The following is a 20640-nucleotide window of genomic DNA, read 5'->3' on the forward strand; positions in this document are numbered from 1 at the left end:
TTAGTTTGTATTGAAAAGGTACGCTGGAGTGCATTTTAAAGATAGCCGGATAAGTCTGTAAAAGCGCTATGTAGCTGCTAAGTAAGATAGCTAGACTTATTCAGCTATCTTACAGGTCTATCCTGTAAAGTGCAGCCGCGTTTACCCTGCTCCTAAGCCGCTTTTTACTCCGTTTTCAGCCGCGTTAGCCCTTCCTGCGATCCCGAATCCCCTTTAACCTACTCCTACCGCGTCCTAAATTCCCCGGGCAACCCCTTATGCCCGCGGCATGTATATTGCATGCAAACGAGCGAATTAGCTCGATATTGCATGCAAACAAGCGAATTAGCTATTCCCTAGCATCCCGTAACCCGCGCCCCGACTATCGCTATCTTTCCGCGCCGTTTTGTCGCGCGTTTAACCTGCAAACTTACCGCCTACCCTGACCCAGGCGGTAGAGGCATGGGTAAGGGTAGGTGGAAAGCTTTCCCCCAGCCCCCGCTCACCTGCCCCCGCCGCGATCATGGGTGCCGGTCTCCGTGGCAGCCCCAGTCCTCTCCCCTGCTCCCGAAGCCCAAAAAAAAAAGCGAAAAAAACATTGTAGCCCCCCTCCGATGTCCGGACTGGGGCTGCCACGGAGACTGCAACAGCAAAGCAAAAAAAAACCCAAAAGCAATTTTGGTTTTTTTTTGCTTCGCCGCTGTGTCCCCCCCTCCTCTCGGAGCAGGGCGCGAAAAGCAGCCTTGCTCCGGGAGAAGGAGGGACACAGCGGCAAAGCAAAAAAAAAAAAACCAAAAGCAATTTTGGTTGTTTTTTTTCAAAAGCGACAATTTTGTTTTTTTTCCAAAAGCGATTTACTTTTGGGATCTGTCAAGATCCCAAAAGTAAGTCGCTTTTGGACGCCTGCAAAACTTACTATTCTGAAGCCATCAGCAGGAAGACATTGCAATCGTAGCTCCTCCCGACGAAGACAAAGATGGCCGCCTGCACGGGGGGAAGCTACAATTGGCCGCTCAAGACGTGGCCAAACGTCGTGACGTCACGTCTTCAGCGGCCAATTGTAGCTTCCTCCCGTGCAGGCGGCCATCTTCGTCGGGAGGAGCTACGATCGCAATGTGTTCCTGATGATGGCTTCAGAATAGTAAGTTTTGCAGGCGTCCAAAAGCGACTTACTTTTGGGATCTTGACAGATCCCAAAAGTAAATCGCTTTTGGAAAAAAACCAAAATTGTCGCTTTTGAAAAAAAAAAACCAAAATTGCTTTTGGTTTTTTTTTTCTTCGCCGTTGCAGTTTCCGTGGCAGCCCCAGTCCGGACATCGGAGGGAGGCTGCAACGTTTTTTTCGCTTTTTTTTTTTTTGGCTTTGGGAGCAGGGGAGAGGACTGGGGCTGCCACGGAGACCGGCACCCATGATCGCGGCCGGGGCTTTTTTCGTTTTGTTTTTTTTTTGCTTCGCCGATGTCAGTGTCTGTTCTCCCCTCCTCCCGGAGCAAGGCTGCTTTTCGCGCCCTGCTCCGGGAGGAGGGGAGAACAGACACTGACAGCGGCGAAGCAACTTCCTGGTATCTGTCATTTCAAATGACATTTGAAATGACAGATACCAGCGTGGCGTGAAGCCTTAGGGCCCGCGCACCCAGGATACTGTATAGGCGCTCTATCCAGTAAAATGGGTTGCGTGGGCCTAACGCTTCACGGGCCCTTCTTAGCCGCGGTTTACATTTGCATGAAATTAGAGTTCAGGATCGAGCGGTAGGTGAGCTGCACTGTGCGTGCGGTAACCGCGGGTGCCGTAGGCACTAACGCAGCTCTTCCTACTGCTCGGTACTGGATAGACCCGTTATTTAGCTGGATAAGTAGGGCTTTTTCAGACTTATCCGGCTAACACGCTCATCTGTTATACATGTGTATTTGTACTCCTATTTTAAACATTTCCACGTGGAGTTTCACATGCGTATTTTACTTAGTATTTGTCGGTTTTTACGCGTGTAAATCTTCAAATTTTGTAAAATGCTTACATAAAGGAAAGTACCACTTTTACTAATTAGTCCAACAGCTTCCGCAGTCTATCTCTAGGTCATCATGACCCTCTTGGTTCTTCAGCCTCTTTATCCAGACCCTTCACCCAGTCAGTATTTGGCACTAAACACTTTTATTCTCACTTGTGCCAGCTAATTAGCAGGTGTAAATATTTGCAAGTAAGAGACTTATGTGAGTCTATTTAGCAGGTTATAAAATAGCAATTTACACGTGTAAATGGCCCCACCCAAGACCACCCCTGGACCACCCCTTTTTTACACATGTACTTTTGCTTGCAAACCCCCTTTCTTACGAGTGTGTTAGGGTTTATAAAATAGCATATTCCCCATTACATGCAAATTTTATACGTGCAACCTTTTGAAAATTCATCTTTAAGTGTGCACATTTTCACAAAAGGTGTGTGGAGACATTTTATCAGGTGTAAATATCTGTGCATAGATTTGCTGGGGTAATTTTCAAAGACTATTTATGCATGTAAATCCACTTTAAAAATTGGTGTAACTTGTGCGCACGATTGCTGACAATTTTCTGCACAATATTAGAAAATTACCCCTTGGTTATTAGTGCTGATCTGATCACAAAGTGCAAAGGCTGTACAATACCTAGTGGAAAAACATTCCATAAAGTGTTGCAGGCATTTTTTTTTTAATTTAAGGCAATTTTTATATATCCTTTTCTACAAACAACCCAAGGCGATTTGCAAAATAAATTTACAGAAACAAAATATGAAATTTTAGCTATATCAGTAAATAATGTTCTATTCCAAGCATAAAATAAATAAATCTGTTGTGCAGTGCCAGAGCACCCAATCTACTTGTACGGAAAGATTGGAAAGTGAGGCAAGTCCATAGCCCTCACTGATCAGATGAGGGGAAAGTTGACATGTGGCATGGGAAGTTACCCAATAGGATGTGCAAGAGTAAGGCAAGAAGTTCTGAGGAAGCTTTGGAACAGAAAATGGCAGTGTGCAAGATGAATGTAGAATAAGCAAGTTTGCTTACTGTAAACAGTGTTTCTGTAGATATCAGGATGAATTAGCCATGCTGTCTGGGGATGTCCTTGGGGGCAGCCTCGAGGCGGAGCTTTCTCTAGCTGTTAAGGCGCTTTGCTCTGTGCGGCTTCGTGCATCTTCCCGTGCAGATTAGCACCCTCTGTTTCCTCAGACTGTAATATAGCAGAGAAAATATTTGAAATGAAATTCTCACCCCGCCTTCTCCCTCCCAGGCTGTCCAGGGAGGGGGACAGACTCGCATGGCTAGTTCATCCTGCTATCTACAGAAACACAGTTTACGGAAAGCAAACTTGCTTTTTCCTGTCGATAGCATGGCTAATTCAGCCCTGCTAGTCTGGGAGTCCCCAGCTCCCAGGTTGCGCCCCGTTGGCACAGGGCCCCATGTCCATAACTCTGTATCCACTCTGCAAGCCCAACTTGTCTTACTGTGGATAGCCGTGGATTGTTCACTCGCGCGAAGTGAGCCAACACCACTGCTCCCAGCGTTGCGTCTGACGACGTCTGCTGGTCCAAACAGTAATAGGGATTGAAGGTGTGCAATGACAACCACGTGGCAGCCTTGCAAAAGGGTCTGATGGAAAAGTCAGAGATAGGACTCTTACATTCTGCTCTTTCAGCAATGAAACTGCTTCCTGCAACTTGTTCCTGCAAGTCCTTGCTCTTACAGGGGAGGTCCGCAGCTTTTCGTGTACATCCTTCCTAATTGCACTGGCTCTCAGCCAGGCAAGACAACAAGCTGCTATGGCTGATACGGACGCTCTTGACGATGTTTCAAAGGATTCGTAGATGGTACAGAGGAGATGACGAAACCCTTCCTCCATGTCCAGTTGTAGGAACCCTGCAGGTGATGCATCATTACCGAAGAAGGGTTTCAGTGACTGGAGGCACTCAGAGAGATATACTAGGTGATATAAAATTGGTGGTGTATTTTGGCACCCAGCATTGCGGATTGGAAGGACCGTTTACCGAAGTCATCCAGGAAGTGGTTATCCTTTTCGGGTGGTGCATTTGAGTGCAGCCTTGTCATCTTAGTGTGTGCTTCATGGCGGATTCTACGACAATGGAGGCATGTGGAAGTTGAGGAGAGGTGTAGTATGGGGACTGTCTCATCTGGAACTTTAGATCTGTCTTTCTGGAAGTCAGTAAAGTAGAGAATGGTGACTGCCAGGTCTTTTCTAGCACCGTGTCCAGGATGCCGTGGGAGGGGAGAGCCATCAGTTCGGATGGCACCTCAAATATCTTTAGTATGCCCATGACCTCCGCTCTAGGGTCCAGGATCTTCTTGGTCTCTATCCCACCTTTTCAATGAATTTTGAATAGGAGAGGTCCTCCGGCGGGGAGGAGGGTTCAGGTGGTTCCTCAGCGGGTCAGACAGCATACCCATGGATGACCCTGGTGATGAGGGTGGCGAGTCCTGTGAAGGCGAACCTGGTTGGGGAGAGAACCGGAGAGAAGGGGAACATGCTCTCTTCGACAGTTTTCCCTTGGAAGGTTGCGCTTCATCTTCAGGAGGGCCTTCCCCAGACGATGCACTAGCTGGAGGTGGTGTTTGGTCACTGGGCTCCAGGGACGCAAAAAGCCCGGAGAGAACAGCTGAGATCTTGGAGATGGCCTGCTCCTCTAGGGCTTTACTGTTGGGGTTGGAGAGAGCTCTGGCTTTGGATGTTTTCCTCCCTTCTTGGAGGGGGGGTTTGCAGCCCCCCCCCCCCCGAAGGACCTGGGATGGTGGCAAGCAGAATGTCTGAGAATGGATCCCGAGGCCGGTATGCCAGTGGGGGTACCACCTGTGGCAGGCGGGGCTGTTCCACCAATGGCTCTTGCAGTTGAGGAGATCTCCTCTTCTTGGTTATGGAGATGTCTGAGTACACCCGCATCGATGAGGAAGCTTTGGAGTCGGGGTATTCGGACAAAGAAGCAATGTCCAGTGCATCCTTCCCCTGCGAGTCACGCCGATGTTTGTGTGCAACCGGCTTTGCTGAGTTCTTATGGTGCGACACGGCCTTCTCTGAGCCCGCTGGGGTTATGTCGCTGCATCATGGGGCTGCACACTGCGTCATGCGTTGAGGCTCGAAGCAGTGCGTCGGTGCGGCAATCACCCGACGCATGTGTGGAGCGATCCTGTGTTGGCGTCCTGAGCCGGTCAACGCGCTTGGACTTTTGTGTCTGTTTTGCTTGTTTTGGCGTCAGGCAGACGGCGGTCCCGCTCTCGTCCCTTTGACGCATGGACCGGGCTCCCGGGCAGTGGTGGTTGCCCTGAAGGGCTGGGCTCTGGGACTGCAGGCATCTTAGTTCTTTTGGTGCCCTTACTTTGAGGCCCAAGGGAGGAGGCCCTCTTCTTTTTTTCGGGTTGTTCCGTGCTGGGCCCGGGTGAGGAATAAGACTCTGATGGCGGGACATAAGAGCCCCAGTAGTCCTCTCTGAGCCGTGCCATCTTTTCTGCACATTGTCGCTGGGCCCGGGGGGGACATGCAACAACAGTGTGGCAGGACGACTGGTCGTAGTCCAGACCCAAGCAGACAGAGCAGTAATTGTGGCCGTCGGTGATGGACCTCACCTTACTGCACTTGGCAGTACTTGAAGCCAGGCAGTCTCGGCCCCATGATAGCACTGAGAAGTGCTTTTGGTATTCCCCCCTTTTTTTTTTTTAAAGACTGAGGAGGAAAAAGCTCCGCATGTGATCGGCAGCATGGAAAAAGCAGACTGAGGAAATAGAGGGCACTAATCCATGCGGGTAGACTTGTGCAGCCGCACAGAGCAAAGCTCTGTAACAGCTAGATAAAACTCCACCTCAAGGCTGCCCGGAGGACGTTCCCAGACAGTGTGGCTAATTCAGCCCTGCTATTGATGGGAAATATAAATTCTAGACCAGCAAATTGGAGTCATTCGAGTAAAACATCTTAGAAAGTTGGTGTAAAATTAAAAAAAAAAAAAAAAAAATGTCTGAGAAGCAAAAAAGGCTTTTAAATTTTATTTTTTAAGGGTGACCTGGAAAAATGGTCACAACTCTGCACTTTTTCCTCACTCACAGGTGGAAATCTGCATCCCACACAATTGCATATTCTGTTTACATTGATTTTTTTTTTTTTACATTTTATAAATAAATCAAACAGTATTGAAAGTTTTTCTCCTTTTTTTTTTTTTTTTAGGGACATGTGATTTTAACAGATTTTGGACTTTGCAAAGAAGGAATTGCTAATTCAGATACAACCTCAACCTTTTGTGGGACACCAGAAGTAAGAGACTTTGCTAACTGCATATTTTGGTTCCTGTTTTTAAATCTTGCACATCTTGAGTTTTGCTGTGATACTTTGCGAAAAATGGAACTGAAATAATCCTCAATACAGTGAATGCGCCATCTAGAAATTCCTGTGCATGCTTCCTGTTGCTTTGGTCTACATGAATGTCAGCGGGTTTGACTATTCTTCTCTACCTTTTGCCAATGGCATGCTCATGTTTCATGTGGTCAGGCTGAACAGTGGTGTTTGATACCTGTGTATAAAACAGATACCCCATACTCTGCTAAACTTAAGTTCGTGTGTGAAATTGAAAAGTATTTACAAATGTGACAAATCTCATATCTGAGAATGATTCATCTAAAGTGGCATGTGAAAAACATTTATATACAAGAAAAATCTAAACATCCTCTGAACACCGCAGCTGTGTTTGTGTAGTTGCTTGGGAACTCTGAACCACTGTGGATGTCACTTTAAATTTTCTGAGGATGTAGTTATCTGAATGTTTCCAGCCCTCTTTTGTCACTCTTTGCAATTGAAAGATGACAACATGTAACCAATTATTCCCTTAAAGAGCTAGTGACATTTAAAAGCACACTACTGAACTTTGGCCAAGTCCTAATTTAGTCAGTAATACAAATAATTATCTTTATTATTTTAAAACTAATAAAGCAGAACAATTAAATACAGCAAGGGGGGAGGAGTTGCATATGTTTGGTAAGAATTTACTAGTATTGCTTTGCAGTCATGATTTTGTTGAGGAATCTGGAAGCATAACAGTTCTGCTAATGATTTTATAGTTAGATGAACAACTTTCTATTGGGATCTATACTAAGAGCAAGCATGCCTTTCACACAGGCTACTGAATGGCTTTCAGATGGCAAGGTCTTGCCACCTGAGCCAGATATGAATTGTGACATTGAGGTGAAAAGATTTTGTAGCTCTGTGCATGTCCTTTGAGCCATCTATATCTACAGTTAACTAGTAAAATATTTAACTCTACTTACTAGCATTTACTTGTCTTGGTAACATTTATTATTTATGGTAGCATCAGTGTGTCCATTCATTCTACAAAGATAATCCACCTGGTTATGAGTTACTACACTGAAGACCTAACAGTCTAAGCCAGTGTTTTCCACCCTTCTCCTGGAGGCACACCTAACCAACGGGCCAATACAGTAAAAGTCGCAGGAGAGCGGGCGAATGCCCGGGCCACTCTCCAGAGCGCGCGATTCTGTATTTAAATGAGGGCCCGCGGCAAAAAGAGGCGCTAGGGACACTAGCGCGTCCCTAGCACCTCTTTTTGGACAGCGGCAGCAGCTGTCAGCGGGTTTGACAGCCGACGCTCAATTTGGCCGGTGTCTGTTCTCAAACCCGCTGACAGCCATGGGTTCGGAAACCGGACGTCGGTAAAATTGAGCGCGAGCTGCGGGCCGATTTCAAATTTATTTTTTTTAACTTTCGGGACCTCTGACTTAATATTGCCATGATTTTAAGTTGGAGGTTGTACAGAAAAGCAGTTTTTACTGCTTTTCTGTGCACTTTCCCAGTGCCCGGAGAAATTAATGCCTACCTTTGGGTAGGCGCTAATTTCTGAAAGTAAAATGTGCGGCTTGGCTGCACATTTTGCTTTCTGAATCGCGCGGGAATACCTAATAGGGCCATCAACATGCATTTGCATGTTGCGGGCGCTATTAGGATCGGGGGGGTTGGACGCGCATTTTTGACGCACTATTACCCCTTACTAAGTAAGGGGTAAAGCTAGCGTGTCAAACGTGTGTCCAATCGCGGGTTAACAGTGCGCTCCACCGGAGCGCACTGAACTGTATCGGCCTGCAAGTGGGTTTTCAGGATATCCATAATGATTATGTACAAGAGATTTGCATACATTGCAGACCCAAGGTATGCAAATCTATCTTGTGTATATTCATTGTGATAATCCTCAAAATCCAACTGGTTAGAGGTGCCTCTAGGAGAGGGTGGGAAACACTAGTCTAAGAACAGAAAAGTTAAGTAATGGTGGAAAGAACTGAACTATTGTCTCCAGCTTTATAAGTCCATACTCTTATCAACATATCCTGCTTTCCCAGCCCAACCACTACCATGCAGAAGCACTAACACAGTAGCTGTGGGTTTCTCGCAGTGCATAAAATACTGCAATTGCAGTATACAAGGCAGTGGGTGGCCCTATTCTTCGTTTGTGTATTTCTGGGCAGTTTGGTAGTACAGAAACATCTTGTCATTGTAGCCATAATGTAAAGTTATTTTATTTTTGTAAGCTTTGCTAGCTTTCCTATGAAAAGTTAGCATGTTTACTAGAAGAAAAACTGGTTTAAATATCATTAAGCCAATTTTTGTTTTCTTTTTAGTATCTTGCCCCAGAAGTGATTAAGAAACAGCCTTATGACAACACAGTGGATTGGTGGTGTCTTGGTTCTGTTCTCTATGAAATGCTTCATGGGCTGGTATGTACAATATTAGTTTTATTTTGTTTAGCTGTAAATAGGTTATAATGACTTTATACTTCTATTGGCTTTATATGATCTTTGACATTAAAGGTAGTGAAATCCAGTTTGACCATTGAGAAGTTGTGCAAAAGTCCTGTATATACCATGTTGGCACTTAGGTTGCTTTTATATTTTTTGGTTTGAAGGCTTGTGGTATTATGCAAAAAAGTTAGATCTTGGGCCACCATTTAACAAGTTCTCCCAGTGTTATGTGCCATTGCTAAATGGCACATATATGCTAATACACAATACAAACGTATATAGTGGCTTTCATACAAAAGCAGCCCAAGATGCAGGTAAGGAGAAGATGCGAGTCTTGCAATATGAAGGGAGTGCTGTTAAGGCAGGTAGATCACTAGGTCAGAGAGAAGGTAGAAGTCAGAATACTGGGATGGGGTGCTGATAGATTGTAAGCCCTTTGGGGATAGGGAAATACCTATAGTACCTGATTGTAATCCACTTTGAAAAGTGCCTGAAAAGCGGAATATAAATCAAATAAATAAAATGGTAGGGAATTATAGAGGTAAGGGATGGACAGGATTAAGCCTATGACACATTTTGAAAACAAGATGATGAGTTTTAAACCAGACTCTATAATACAGAGACACAGTAGAGTTCTGAGGACTGGGGATAGATGTTCCCACTAGGAAGAGTTCAGAAGGCAATTAGCAGCATTCTAGGCATGCTAAAGGCAAGGTATGAGTGTAGGGAGGCCATAAAATGGCAAATAGGCCTTACAGTCATTTATCATACTGTTCTGTTGCTATTGCAATTTGTGTTAACCAAAGTAATACACAGAATTATAGGGTAATATTCAGGTAGCTTTCAGAATGACTGTCAATAATCGCCTAAGGCAGGGGTCGGGAACCTTTTTGGCTGAGAGCCATGAACGCCACATATTTTAAAATGTAATTTTGTGAGAGCAATACTAACTACAACGCCCCCCAAGACCTGCCAAATTAATTTACTACAACCCCCCACCATCCTGACCCCCCCAAAGACCTACCAAATTAATTTACTACAACCCCCTACTCTCCTGATGCCCCCCCCCAAGACCTGCCAAATTAATTTACTACAACCCTCCACCCTCCTGACCCCCCCAAGACCTACCAAAAGTCCCTGGTGGTCCAGCGGGGGTCCAGGGCTCGCAGACAAATCTTTAATAAAAAAGTAAAAATCTAACAAAACCCCCCACCCTCCTGATGCCCCCCCCAAGACCTCCAAAATTTAATTTACTACAACCCCCCACCCTCCTGACCCTCCAAGACCTGCCAAAAGTCCCTGGAGGTCCAGCGGGGGTCCGGGAGCGATCTCCTGGACTTGGGCTGTCGGCTGCCAGTAGTCAAAATGGCGCCGACGGCCCTTTGCCCTCACTATGTCACTGTGGTCGACCAATGGCGGCAGTAGCCCCTGTGACATAGTAAGGGCAAGGGGCCGTCGACGCCATTTTGATTACTGGCAGCCAACGGCCCTTTGCCCTTACTACGTCACAGGGGCTACCGCTGCCATTGGTCGACCACAGTGACATAGTGAGGGCAAAGGGCCGTCGGCGCCATTTTGATTACTGGCAGCCAACAGCCCAAGTCCAGGAGATCGCTCCGGGACCCCCGCTGGACCACCAGGGACTTTCAGCTAACTTACCGCCTACCCTTACCCCTGCCTCTAACGCAGGGGTAAGGGTAGGCGGTAAGTTAGCAGGTTAAACGCGGGGCAAAATGGCAGGGTAAAATAGCGATAGTCGGGGCGCGCGTTACTGTATGGGAGGGAATAGCTAATTCGATCGTTTACATCTGATATACATGCCGTGTGCGGAAGGGGTTACCCGGGGATTTAAAGAGGCGGTAAGGATGGGTTAAAGGGGATAGTGTATCGCAGGAAGGGCTAACGCGGCTGGAAAGTGAGTAGAAAGCAGGTTAGGAGCGGGGTAACCGCGGCCCCACTTTACTGTATCGAGCTGTAAGTGAGTGCTACGTTGACTGCAGCATTCATATAAGGGCAAGACGTTTTCTTCCTTAGTCCTAGAAGAGAAGGTAGAAGTCAGAATACTGGGGTGGGGTGCTGATAGATTGTAAGCCCTTTTGGGGTTACTAAAAGCCAAGAGTAACAGATAAGTATGAGAGGAAAAAAAGTGTGAAACTTGCTGGGCAGACTGGATGGGCCGTTTGGTCTTCTGCCGTCATTTCTATGTTTCTATGTAATAAATAGTGTAGAAACAGACAGTATGATGGCATATATTGATCACAAGGTAAACCTCCTGCTCTTATATCATAGGCCCTATTTGATCTGTGGCTCTACCCTTGCTTCTCCTCAATGCTTAAAATCCTCTATGCTTCTCTTTGCTTTCTTTAACTCCTGTTTTGTTTTGGGTTTTTTGGGGGTTTTTTTTGCCACTTTCATTAGGAAGCTGTTCCATGCATTCACCTGAGGAAGAAATTCTTGTTATTCTCGAGTTAACTCTTGTTTAGTCTCAAAACATGTCTTCCTTTCCACCAAAAGATGTGTGCCTCTTATGCCTTATTTATTTGTGGTATTTGAATATCTCTACCATACTCTACCATAGTCTGCTGTTTCTCTGCTCCTCCAGGGTATACATATTTAGATTCTTAAGTCTAGCCTCATAAATTTTATAACATAAGATGGCAGGTAAAGGAACTTTGGCCTGCATGGTTGCCCATGAAACATCCCTCTAGTTCTAGTCATTATCCTTCCATGTCCTCACCACTGCTGCCTAAGAAGATTCCCAAGCTATCTGCCACAAAGGTCCAACCACTTGCAGGTGAGATTTGGGTTCTGATTAAATTATCCTTTACTATGGGTTCAGTGATATTGTCTCAGTTTATCAATACTGGATCTAGTATGACCTCTCCAAGTATGATCTTCAACTAGTTTACGAAGAATACCCCCTGAAGGGAATCTAGGACTTTGGCAATCTAGCCGATACGGTACTTGGCAGGATCCAGACCCCCCATCTAGTAGACTTGATTAAATTTTCCATCCAGCACTGCAAGCACAGCAGCCGCCACATCAGAGCTCGGCAGGTCCGGTGGCTCAACTGCGGCGGGAGGATTGGGCGGGTCAGCCATTTTGGAGTCACCTCTTCGTGCCTTGTCCTTCTCTTTTTTCGCCAATTTAGACACCATGGAAGTAAAATAAACTGCCAAGGGCAATTGTGATTCAAGACACCACCTTAGGTAGAGTGTTGTGTGGTGCAATATGGGTAGCCAGGACTGATGCTTCTGCCTGCGCCTGACCCTTTACAACAAATGAATACACACAATACCAGGTTGGGGATCAAACAGGCCGCAGTTTTTATTAACAGCATCCCGGGGCCCGCGCCAATTCATCGTAACAACAGATTCCCCATCCGCCATCAACTAGCAAGACAGGCACTCAGCTATCCCAGCCTGTATGTAGTCATATCATTGGCTTGCCCTCCACGACCCCCGCCACCGCTCAGCAAGGAGCCAACCACGTCGACCCCCGCCACCGCCCCAGCAAGGAGTCGTACCAACAACAACTGTACCCAGTTGTTCTGTTAGGAATCACTGACCTGACCCCTGTCAAGTCAGACACTTTTAACCACCGCATAATCCCCCAATCGGCTCGGGCTACCCGCCAAAGATGTGGCCCGGATCCCCACTCAGTATGTATTCCAAGGACTCTTGCAGCGCATTCAAAAAGAGGTCCAAGCCTACAAAGGATAAATGGACCCCATCCCCCCTAAACAACCCCGCCTCGAGGTCCCAAGACCAATCATGGAGAATATGAAAACCCCCCCATACCAGCTAACCAAGAGCCAGTCTGCTGATTTGCCTTGGCACAACAACGGTGCCAAACCTTATTTGCGATCAAAGCAGGCCTTAGAATTATATCGGACCAGTAGATTACAGTGGTAGGGAACAAACAGGAAACAGTCACCAGGTCCCTGAGCACCATGCCAATGAACCTGCGGCCCGACATTTTGCCCCAGTCGTTCCCACCCAGGTGGATGATTAAAACAGCGGTGGGCTGAAACAGCTGAGCCCCCTTTGCAGACAATGCAGCAACTCCACCCAACGCATTCCCCGTCACCCCAGCCAGCAAAATTCACCCCCTGACCCTCCTAGTCCAAATATGGCCCATAGGGGTGCCCAAGGGAGTGGGAATGGGCCCAGGCTACGTAGGAATGTCTCACAATCCACACAATCGTCCCCCCGGCGTGCTGCACCTGCAAAGAGAAAACAATATCTCGGACGACTTAAGAATTACCAGGCCGCACATACCCGGTGAAAGCATCCGACTTCCATTTACCAGTCCTTTGGATCACTACCCCCCGACAGATCAGAGGTCGCCGCAGATGTCACTGCACCATTCCGGAATGAGTGAGTCCCGAACCTCAAGGTATCCAACCCCAACGCAGTCAAACACGTCCACAGAACTTCCTCAAACTGATACTTTGTCAGGGGCTGCAAGTCGTGGTGAACCAGAAAGTGAACCCCCACCCCCCCACCCCCGGGCGAATTCACCCAAAAGTCACCACAGGGCAGGTCTGCAGTCCCGGAACCGAATGAAGCACCACAGACTACCCTCTACCCGCCTGATTGGTTTTTGACCTACGAATAACTAAGGCCACCGAATCATCCAGTATGCTCACATTCCTAAGTAAGAGGCCAGAAGCCTCAGATGCCTGGGAGGCTCTCGCTACCAATTTGCTAAGGCAAACACAAAGGCGAACCGAAACAGACAACGCTCGTCATTATTACAAATAGTGAGTAATGACTCCCATAGTTTTCCCAAAATCTTGTGAGTAATAGGGAGATGTTTATCTGGTACCGCCGCGGGCCCACTCCAGCACCAAGCGACGAACCAGGAATCTCCCTACGGGAAAACCCCAGCCATGAGCCCTCATGAAAAAAAGGAGAATCCGGACAATTGCCTACCCACCAACGCCCTGGAAACCCTGCTCGCCCTTGCCCTATCAATAAATTGTACGATGTGTTCATCCGAGACGGGACCCCCATGCCAACCCAAACCTGCCAGGAAAGACACAACCTTGTTTGCAGATGCCACATAACTGCTCCAGGTGGACGGAGCTAATGATGCCTGGAGCAGCTTCCATGCTTCCGGGAACTGAAGCTCCAAAGGAAATGCGGCACTGAAGCTCCCTACTGATCTGCTTCTGGTGCGAGCTCCCGAAACAAGGACCACTTGCAATGAGAAAGAGAATTAGCCACAGTGTTAGAAACCCCAGGAGCATGTCTAGCCCATACAGTGATATTCAATCCCATACAGTGCAGCACGAACTCGCGCTATTCAGTCAAGCCATCATAGCGGTTTACATCTTATTTAAAAGATTACAAAGTACAAACATAGACTAATTTAAAACAAAATAGCATAAAATACAACATCCTACATAAAATAGAGTAAAGCAATATACTAAAATTATTTAAAAGAAATTAGAATAAGATAAAATAAAAAAATTGAATAAAAGGTTCTTTGCCTATTTTCCTTCTAGATTCTTAAAAGCAATACCAAACAGCCATGTTTTTAGATTTTTTCTGAACAATTTTACATCTGCTTGCAATCTCAATTCCGCTGGGAGTGAGTTCCAGAGACTCGGGCCTGCTATTGAACAGCTCTGTCCCTCATTACAGGGTACTATCAAGCTAGGATGAGAGAACACTGAAGTAATCTCATCTTAGTTTGACTTTCCTCACTCCAAATCATGTCAAATCTTCAATGAGGTCTACTGTGCTGTTCGTTTGTCTCAGTCTGCATGTAAAAACTGGCTCCAAAACCCTAGACCACTAAAACCTCACCTTGAGTTACTAGCTGGACCTTCTATAGTATTATAAATAATTGACTAATATGAAAGCCTTATAAAGAGGCTCAGTCTATTTCTATTGTGGAATGCGAAAACTTTAATACATGTTGCGATAAACTATATATGTGAAGTACTAAGATAATTTTAGCGTGTGGTATGGTAATTTATCATAGCCATGCACCTTTTCCTTTTCATGGGCATTATCCATCAAAAATTATAGCATTTTGATGAATCTAGGGGTTAGATTACTAAGAGTTAAAACCCATACTTGAACATTAAGACTTTCGATTGGTGTTGTAGTCCCTGATTTTAAACCAACTGGACTATTGCAATTCTTTATACGTGGAGCTCCCTGCAAGTACGATAGGCCTGCTACAAGTTATCCAGAATACTGAGGCACAAATCTTAACCGGTGCTCGGATCAGAGACCATATAACACCTATCTTGTTTGAACTCCAGTGGCTCCCTATTCTCTCGATAATCCAATACAAAGTTTTAACTTTGATTCATAACCACCTGCACAATAATTCATCATTGTGTTTAAATGCCTTACTTCGTCTGTATAAACTGACAAGACAGTTATGATCTGCTGCAAAAAAAATTACTTGATGTCCCAACTCCTAAGCAGGCTTGTCTGGACACCTCTCGATAAAAAGCATTTTCAGTCGCAGGACCTATTTTGTGGAATTCCATTCCAGAAAACCTATGAGATATCACATGTTCAAAAAGGCACTCAAAACCTTCCTTTTTGTCAAAGCATTTGAAACTTTAAAAGATCTCCTAGTGCACTAAGATAAAATACTATTAATATTTATCCAGATTCATTTTGATGTTATATTAATGCAACCTGTTTTGTTTTTGTTGTGGATGTTTTTATTGTATGCCGCCTCAAGTAACATAGCTAGCAGGTTAAAAAAAAATATTTAAAAATAAAATTAACTTCTATCCTGCCAGTCTATCAGTGCTCTAAGCTGGGAAGTTATATAAATAGTTCTTCAACTGGAGTACCCCCAGCTCCCCCATACCCTTAGGCCAATACAATTATTTTCACATTTGGGAGACCTCTATCTTCACATGAAACTGAGAAAATTCTTTTGAATTTTATTAACCATATTCCAATGGACTTCTATAGAAAACATTTGAAAGTAGTAACTGTTATGGTTGAGCAGTGTTTGGGTGGATCCTTGGGTACTGTGGCAGATGACCACACCCATGGGGAGGAGCCCCGTGAGGAGCCACAGTACTAGGCTAGACTCAGAACGCACAAACACACGGGCCGATACAGTAAAGTCTGCAGAAGAGCAGGCGAACGCCCGCTCTCCCGGCGCACGCACAGGCCACTCTCCTGTGCGCGCAATTCCGTATTTAAATGAGGCCCGGCGATAAAAACAGGCAAAAGGAGGTGCTAGGGACACTAGCGCATCCCTAGCACCTCCTTTTGGACCGAAGCGGTGGCTGTCAGCGGGTTTGACAGTCGATGCTCAATTTTGCCGGCGTCTGTTCTCGAGCCCGCTGACAGTCACGGGCTCGGAAACCGGACGCTGGCAAAATTGAGCGTCCGGTTTTCGACCCAACAGTCGTGGGCCGACTTCAAATTTTTATTTATTTATTTATTACTTTTTTTACCCTTCGGGACCTCCGACTTAATATCACCATGATATTACGTCAGAGGGTGCACAGAAAAGCAGTTTTTACTGCTTTTCTGTGCACTTTCCCGGTAACTGAAGAACTTAGTGCCTACCTTTGAGTAATTTCTGAAAGCAAAATGTGCGGCTTGGCTGCACATTTTGTTTTCTGAATCGTGCGGGAATACCTAATAGGGCCATCAACATGCATTTGCATGTTGCAGGCGCTATTAGATTCGGGGGATTGGACGCGCGTTTTCGGCCCCTTACTGAATAAGGGGTAACGCTAGCGCGTCAAACACGCGTCCAATGGCAGGTTAACAGTGCGCTCCATTGAAGCGCACTGTTCTGTATTGGCCCGACAGTTAGTTCTTTATTATACAGCTTGAAGTGTACCACCAGAGGTAACAGTAGTGAGGCAGACTGGTAGTTGTAGTCTCAGGGACCTCGGCAGAGGGAGCCCTTCTCACCCTGTTGGTCTCCGCAGCCGGTTTCCCAGCAAGGTAGTACTGTGGATGAGATAGACTGAGAGTTAGAGTACTCACTAGGTCAGGGGTCAGGAACCCATGGCTCGCGAGCCAGATATGGCTCTTTTGAGGGCTGCATCTGGCTCGCAGACAGTCGCCACACTTTCCCGCTGACCCAGCTGCTCCCCGGTCCTCCTCCGCCTGGGCTTAAAAATGCTGTCAGCCCGGGCGGAACGCGGCAGGACAGCTGGAGTCAGCGGCACCGGCGTACTCTCTTTTTCCCGCCCCCCCCCCGCGGCCCGGAAGAGGAAGTGGAGAGTATCGGCTGCCTGCGCGGCAAGAAGAGGCCACGCTAGTGCGCTCGGCATCGGCCCGAAGAAAAGAAGACTGCAGCGCGGCTCGGAGGAAAATGAAGAGGTTCAACCGCGGCCGACGGACTTCCGCCTCCGCGAGGGCTGAAAATGAAGAGGTTAGCGTTGGGAGAGGAGGCTGCTGCTGCTGCCGCGGGTTCCCGGGGTGGGGGAGAGAGAGAGTGAATGAGCGAGCAAGCTGTGTTTGCTCGCTCATTCACTCTCTCTCTCCCCACCCCGGGATCTCGCGGCAGCCTCCTCCCAACGCTAACCTCTTCATTTTCAGCCCTCGCGGAGGCGGAGTCCCGTCGGCCGCGGTTGAACCTCTTCATTTTCCTCCGAGCCGCGCTGCAGTCTTCTTTTCTTCGGGCCGATGCCGAGCGCACTAGCGTGGCCTCTTCTTGCCGCGCAGGCAGCCGATACTCTCCACTTCCTCTTCCGGGCCGCGGGAGGGGGGGGGGGTGTCGTGTCGTGTGTGTGTGTGAGAGAGATTGCATGTATGTGAATGATTGAGAGCCTGTATATGTGAAAGAGAGTATGTCTGTGATTGAGAGCCTGCCTGTGAGAGAGAGAGCATGAATGTAAGTTTACCATTGGGAACCTGTATGTGTAAGTTTGTGATTGAAAACCTGTTTGTGTGAAAGAGTATGTGTGTATGATTGAGATCCTTTGTGTGTGAGAGAAATCATGTGTATGTATGATTAAGAGCCTGTGTGTATAAGTAAGAGAGAGATCATGTGTGTCTGTGTGTGATTGAGAGCTGGTTTAGGTGATGGAGCATGTGAGTATGTGATTGAGAGCCTGTGTTTAAATGAGAGAGACCATGTGTGTCTGTGTGTGATTGAGAGCTGATTTAGGTGAGGGAGTATGTGATTGAGAGCCTGTGTTTAAATGAGAGAGAGAGACCATGTGTGTCTGTGTGTGATTGAGAGCTGATTTAGGTGAGGGAGCATGTGAGTATGTGATTGAGAGCCTGTGTGTAAATGAGAGAAAGAGAGGACATGTTTGTAAGCATGTGAATGAGAGTCTGTGTGTGAGAGAAAAAGACAGCATGTATTTATGTGATTGAAAGCCTGTGTGTGTGTGTGTAAGCATGAAAAGATAGACAGCATGTGTGTAAATGTGTAATTAAGAGCCTATATAAGTGAGAGAGAAAAAAACGTGTATATGAGTACTGAGAGCATGTGTGTATAGGTGTGTAATTGAGAGCCAGTGTGAGAGAGAGCGCTGGTATGTGACTGAGAGAGGAGAAAGTTCCAAGGCAAACCACCCCACCTCCTGCTAATTCAGAACAATCTCAGGACACCTGGATATCAACGTTCCCAGGTATGCAGAGCAAAAAAATTTTTGTATCCTTATTATTTTTCATTACTGGGTCTTTGTGTCTGCTATTTTGAAATTTTTTGTTGGTATCTGGAAATGTTTTATATGCGTTTTTAATTATTGGATATTCCACTCATCAGCTGTTTCGAAATATGTTCTTTTTGTTAGTACAGTTTTACTTCTGATGATTTTATATTTCTTGATTGTTTGTATAAGGATGGGTGATGTTTCTTTTTTCCTTTGTTACACTGCATACAGAGACTCTGGCTTGTTGCAGTTTCCAATTCAGTTTTTTCTGCATGCTTGTTATGCGTTTTGGTCTCTTTATTCTATGTTAGGTGAGGGACAGCACGTGATTCAGGTGAGGTTTTCTGCTGGCGTGTAGTTTCTGTGTAGGACTCTATAGCAGCCTGACTTGGTCCGTTTTCCTAATAGGAGATGTATTGATGTCTTAAGGCCTGGTGTAATATTTTCAGAGACTTATTGTACTTTAAAAGTGTGATCTTACATAAAATGCACACATTTACTTGTATTTAGTTTTAAACATATTGTATGGCTCTCATGGAATTACATTTTAAAATATGTGGCGTTTATGGCTCTCTCAGCCAAAAAGGTTCCTGACCCCTGCACTAGGTGTTTGCTATAAGTATGCGATTCCACCAGGTTGTAGAAGAAGGTACAGGCACCGAGACAGGGAGAGCAGGCCCTCGAGAAGCGAGTACCTGTTCCCTGTAAGGCACCTGAAATAAAGCAGAGGGCCCCCGAGGAGCGGGTACCCAGGTTAGCAGTTACCCGTAGGCCAAGGAGAGAGCTTTCAGCTGCAGCACGGAAGCGGCAGAGTAGCATAAACAGGAACGGATTCAAGTCCTTACTAACTCAACGAGCTAGCAAATTAGAATAGGTTATATACCCGGATGGCATGACGTCAGCAAGGGGGAACGCCCCCAAGGTTTGCGGCAAGGTTGGAATAAAGATGTGGGTGACGCACGTGCACCCTAGTAGGTACCTGGGAGGAGTATGGCAGGAGGCTGCACCATAGCCGTTCCGGGGACGCCGGAGAGGTCAGCTTGTAGATGTGGCGGTAGCCATCTTTCCTAGGTAAGCGGGAGGAGCTGTGAATAAGGTGAGGCAAATGGGGCGAAGCTGTCTAGCATCGACGGACGCAACAGTAACAAAGCTGTCTAGCACCGACGGACGCAACAGTAACAAAGCCTAGCCAATGCATTGATGTCTATATGCTGTAATATAAACTTCTAAATGCTTCAAAGTTTTTTTTTCGGTCCAGGGAAAAGAAAATTGTCCCTAGATGGTGGTATATTTATATTCAGTACTTCAGATTTACTATAATTGACTTTGAAACCTGACACTTTTCCATATTCATCTAATTCCCCTACCAACATTTGCAAGGATGTTATAGTTTTAGAAAAGAACACATCATTGCCATTTAAAGAAATCTGAATTATGTTTCCCCATTCTTATCCCTGCTATATCCACTGCTCCTCAGACCTTTTGCTGCAAAAGGGTCTATCGTCAACACAAATAGTAACGGAGAGAGGGGACATCCTTGCCTCGTACCTCTACCCAGAAGGAAAGGATCCGAATAACCCCCATTTGCTTGCAACTGGGCTTCTGGCAAGTCATACATCTGTTTTATCCAGCCACAGAAACTGTCCGCAAGTCCCACTTTCCTTAAAATCCAAAACATAAATGGCCAGTGAACTTGATCAAAAGCATTTTTGGCATCAATTGCTAGCATCAGAGGTGGACCTTTCTCTCTCTAGGCTACCCATATAAGACCTGATGATGATCTTCAAGGACAAGATCAGGAATAATCACAGTCAATCTGCTAGCCAAGATTTTTGAAAAAAAGATTGTAATCACTTTTAATAATGATATGGGCCTGTATGACCTGCAGTTCATCTTATCCCTCCCTTCTTTGGGAAGTACCACTATAAAGCCATTTTCAGAAACTGTGCCAACTTATTCTCCTTAAGTAATGCATTAAACATCTCCCATAAAGGTCTGGCCAATAGCCCATCAAATCTCTTATAAAAAAAAATATAACTCACTGTATACCCATCCATCCTAGAGCCTTATCAATCAGTGAGTTTGGTATCTATGCCAGGCAAAATGGTAGAAACTATCATAAAGAACAAAACTGCTGAACATAGTTTAATGGGACAAAGCCAAGGGTATTGAGGGAGCTCAGAGATGTTTAATGGGACAAAGCCAAGGATATGTTTAATGGGACAAAGCCAAGGATATTGAGGGAGCTCAGAGATGTTCTGGCGGGTCCGCTGTGTGA

At 46.1% G+C, this 20640-nt stretch overlaps 1 protein-coding gene across 8 annotated transcripts in view; it reads left to right on the forward strand.

Moving 5' to 3' along the window:
• Nucleotides 1–20640, forward strand: part of LOC115085416 (serine/threonine-protein kinase Sgk3) — a 194575-nt gene that overhangs the window by 112819 nt on the left and 61116 nt on the right. For all 8 annotated transcript variants that reach the window (XM_029591415.1, XM_029591409.1, XM_029591407.1 and 5 more), the window contains 2 exons: nt 6174–6260; nt 8630–8725. In XM_029591415.1, coding sequence (XP_029447275.1) covers nt 6174–6260; nt 8630–8725 — 183 coding nt within the window. The remainder of the gene's footprint in view (nt 1–6173; nt 6261–8629; nt 8726–20640) is intronic.

The sequence above is a fragment of the Rhinatrema bivittatum genome, chromosome 2 (genome assembly GCF_901001135.1).
Source record: "Rhinatrema bivittatum chromosome 2, aRhiBiv1.1, whole genome shotgun sequence".
In the NCBI taxonomy this organism is placed as follows: Eukaryota; Metazoa; Chordata; class Amphibia; order Gymnophiona; family Rhinatrematidae; genus Rhinatrema; species Rhinatrema bivittatum.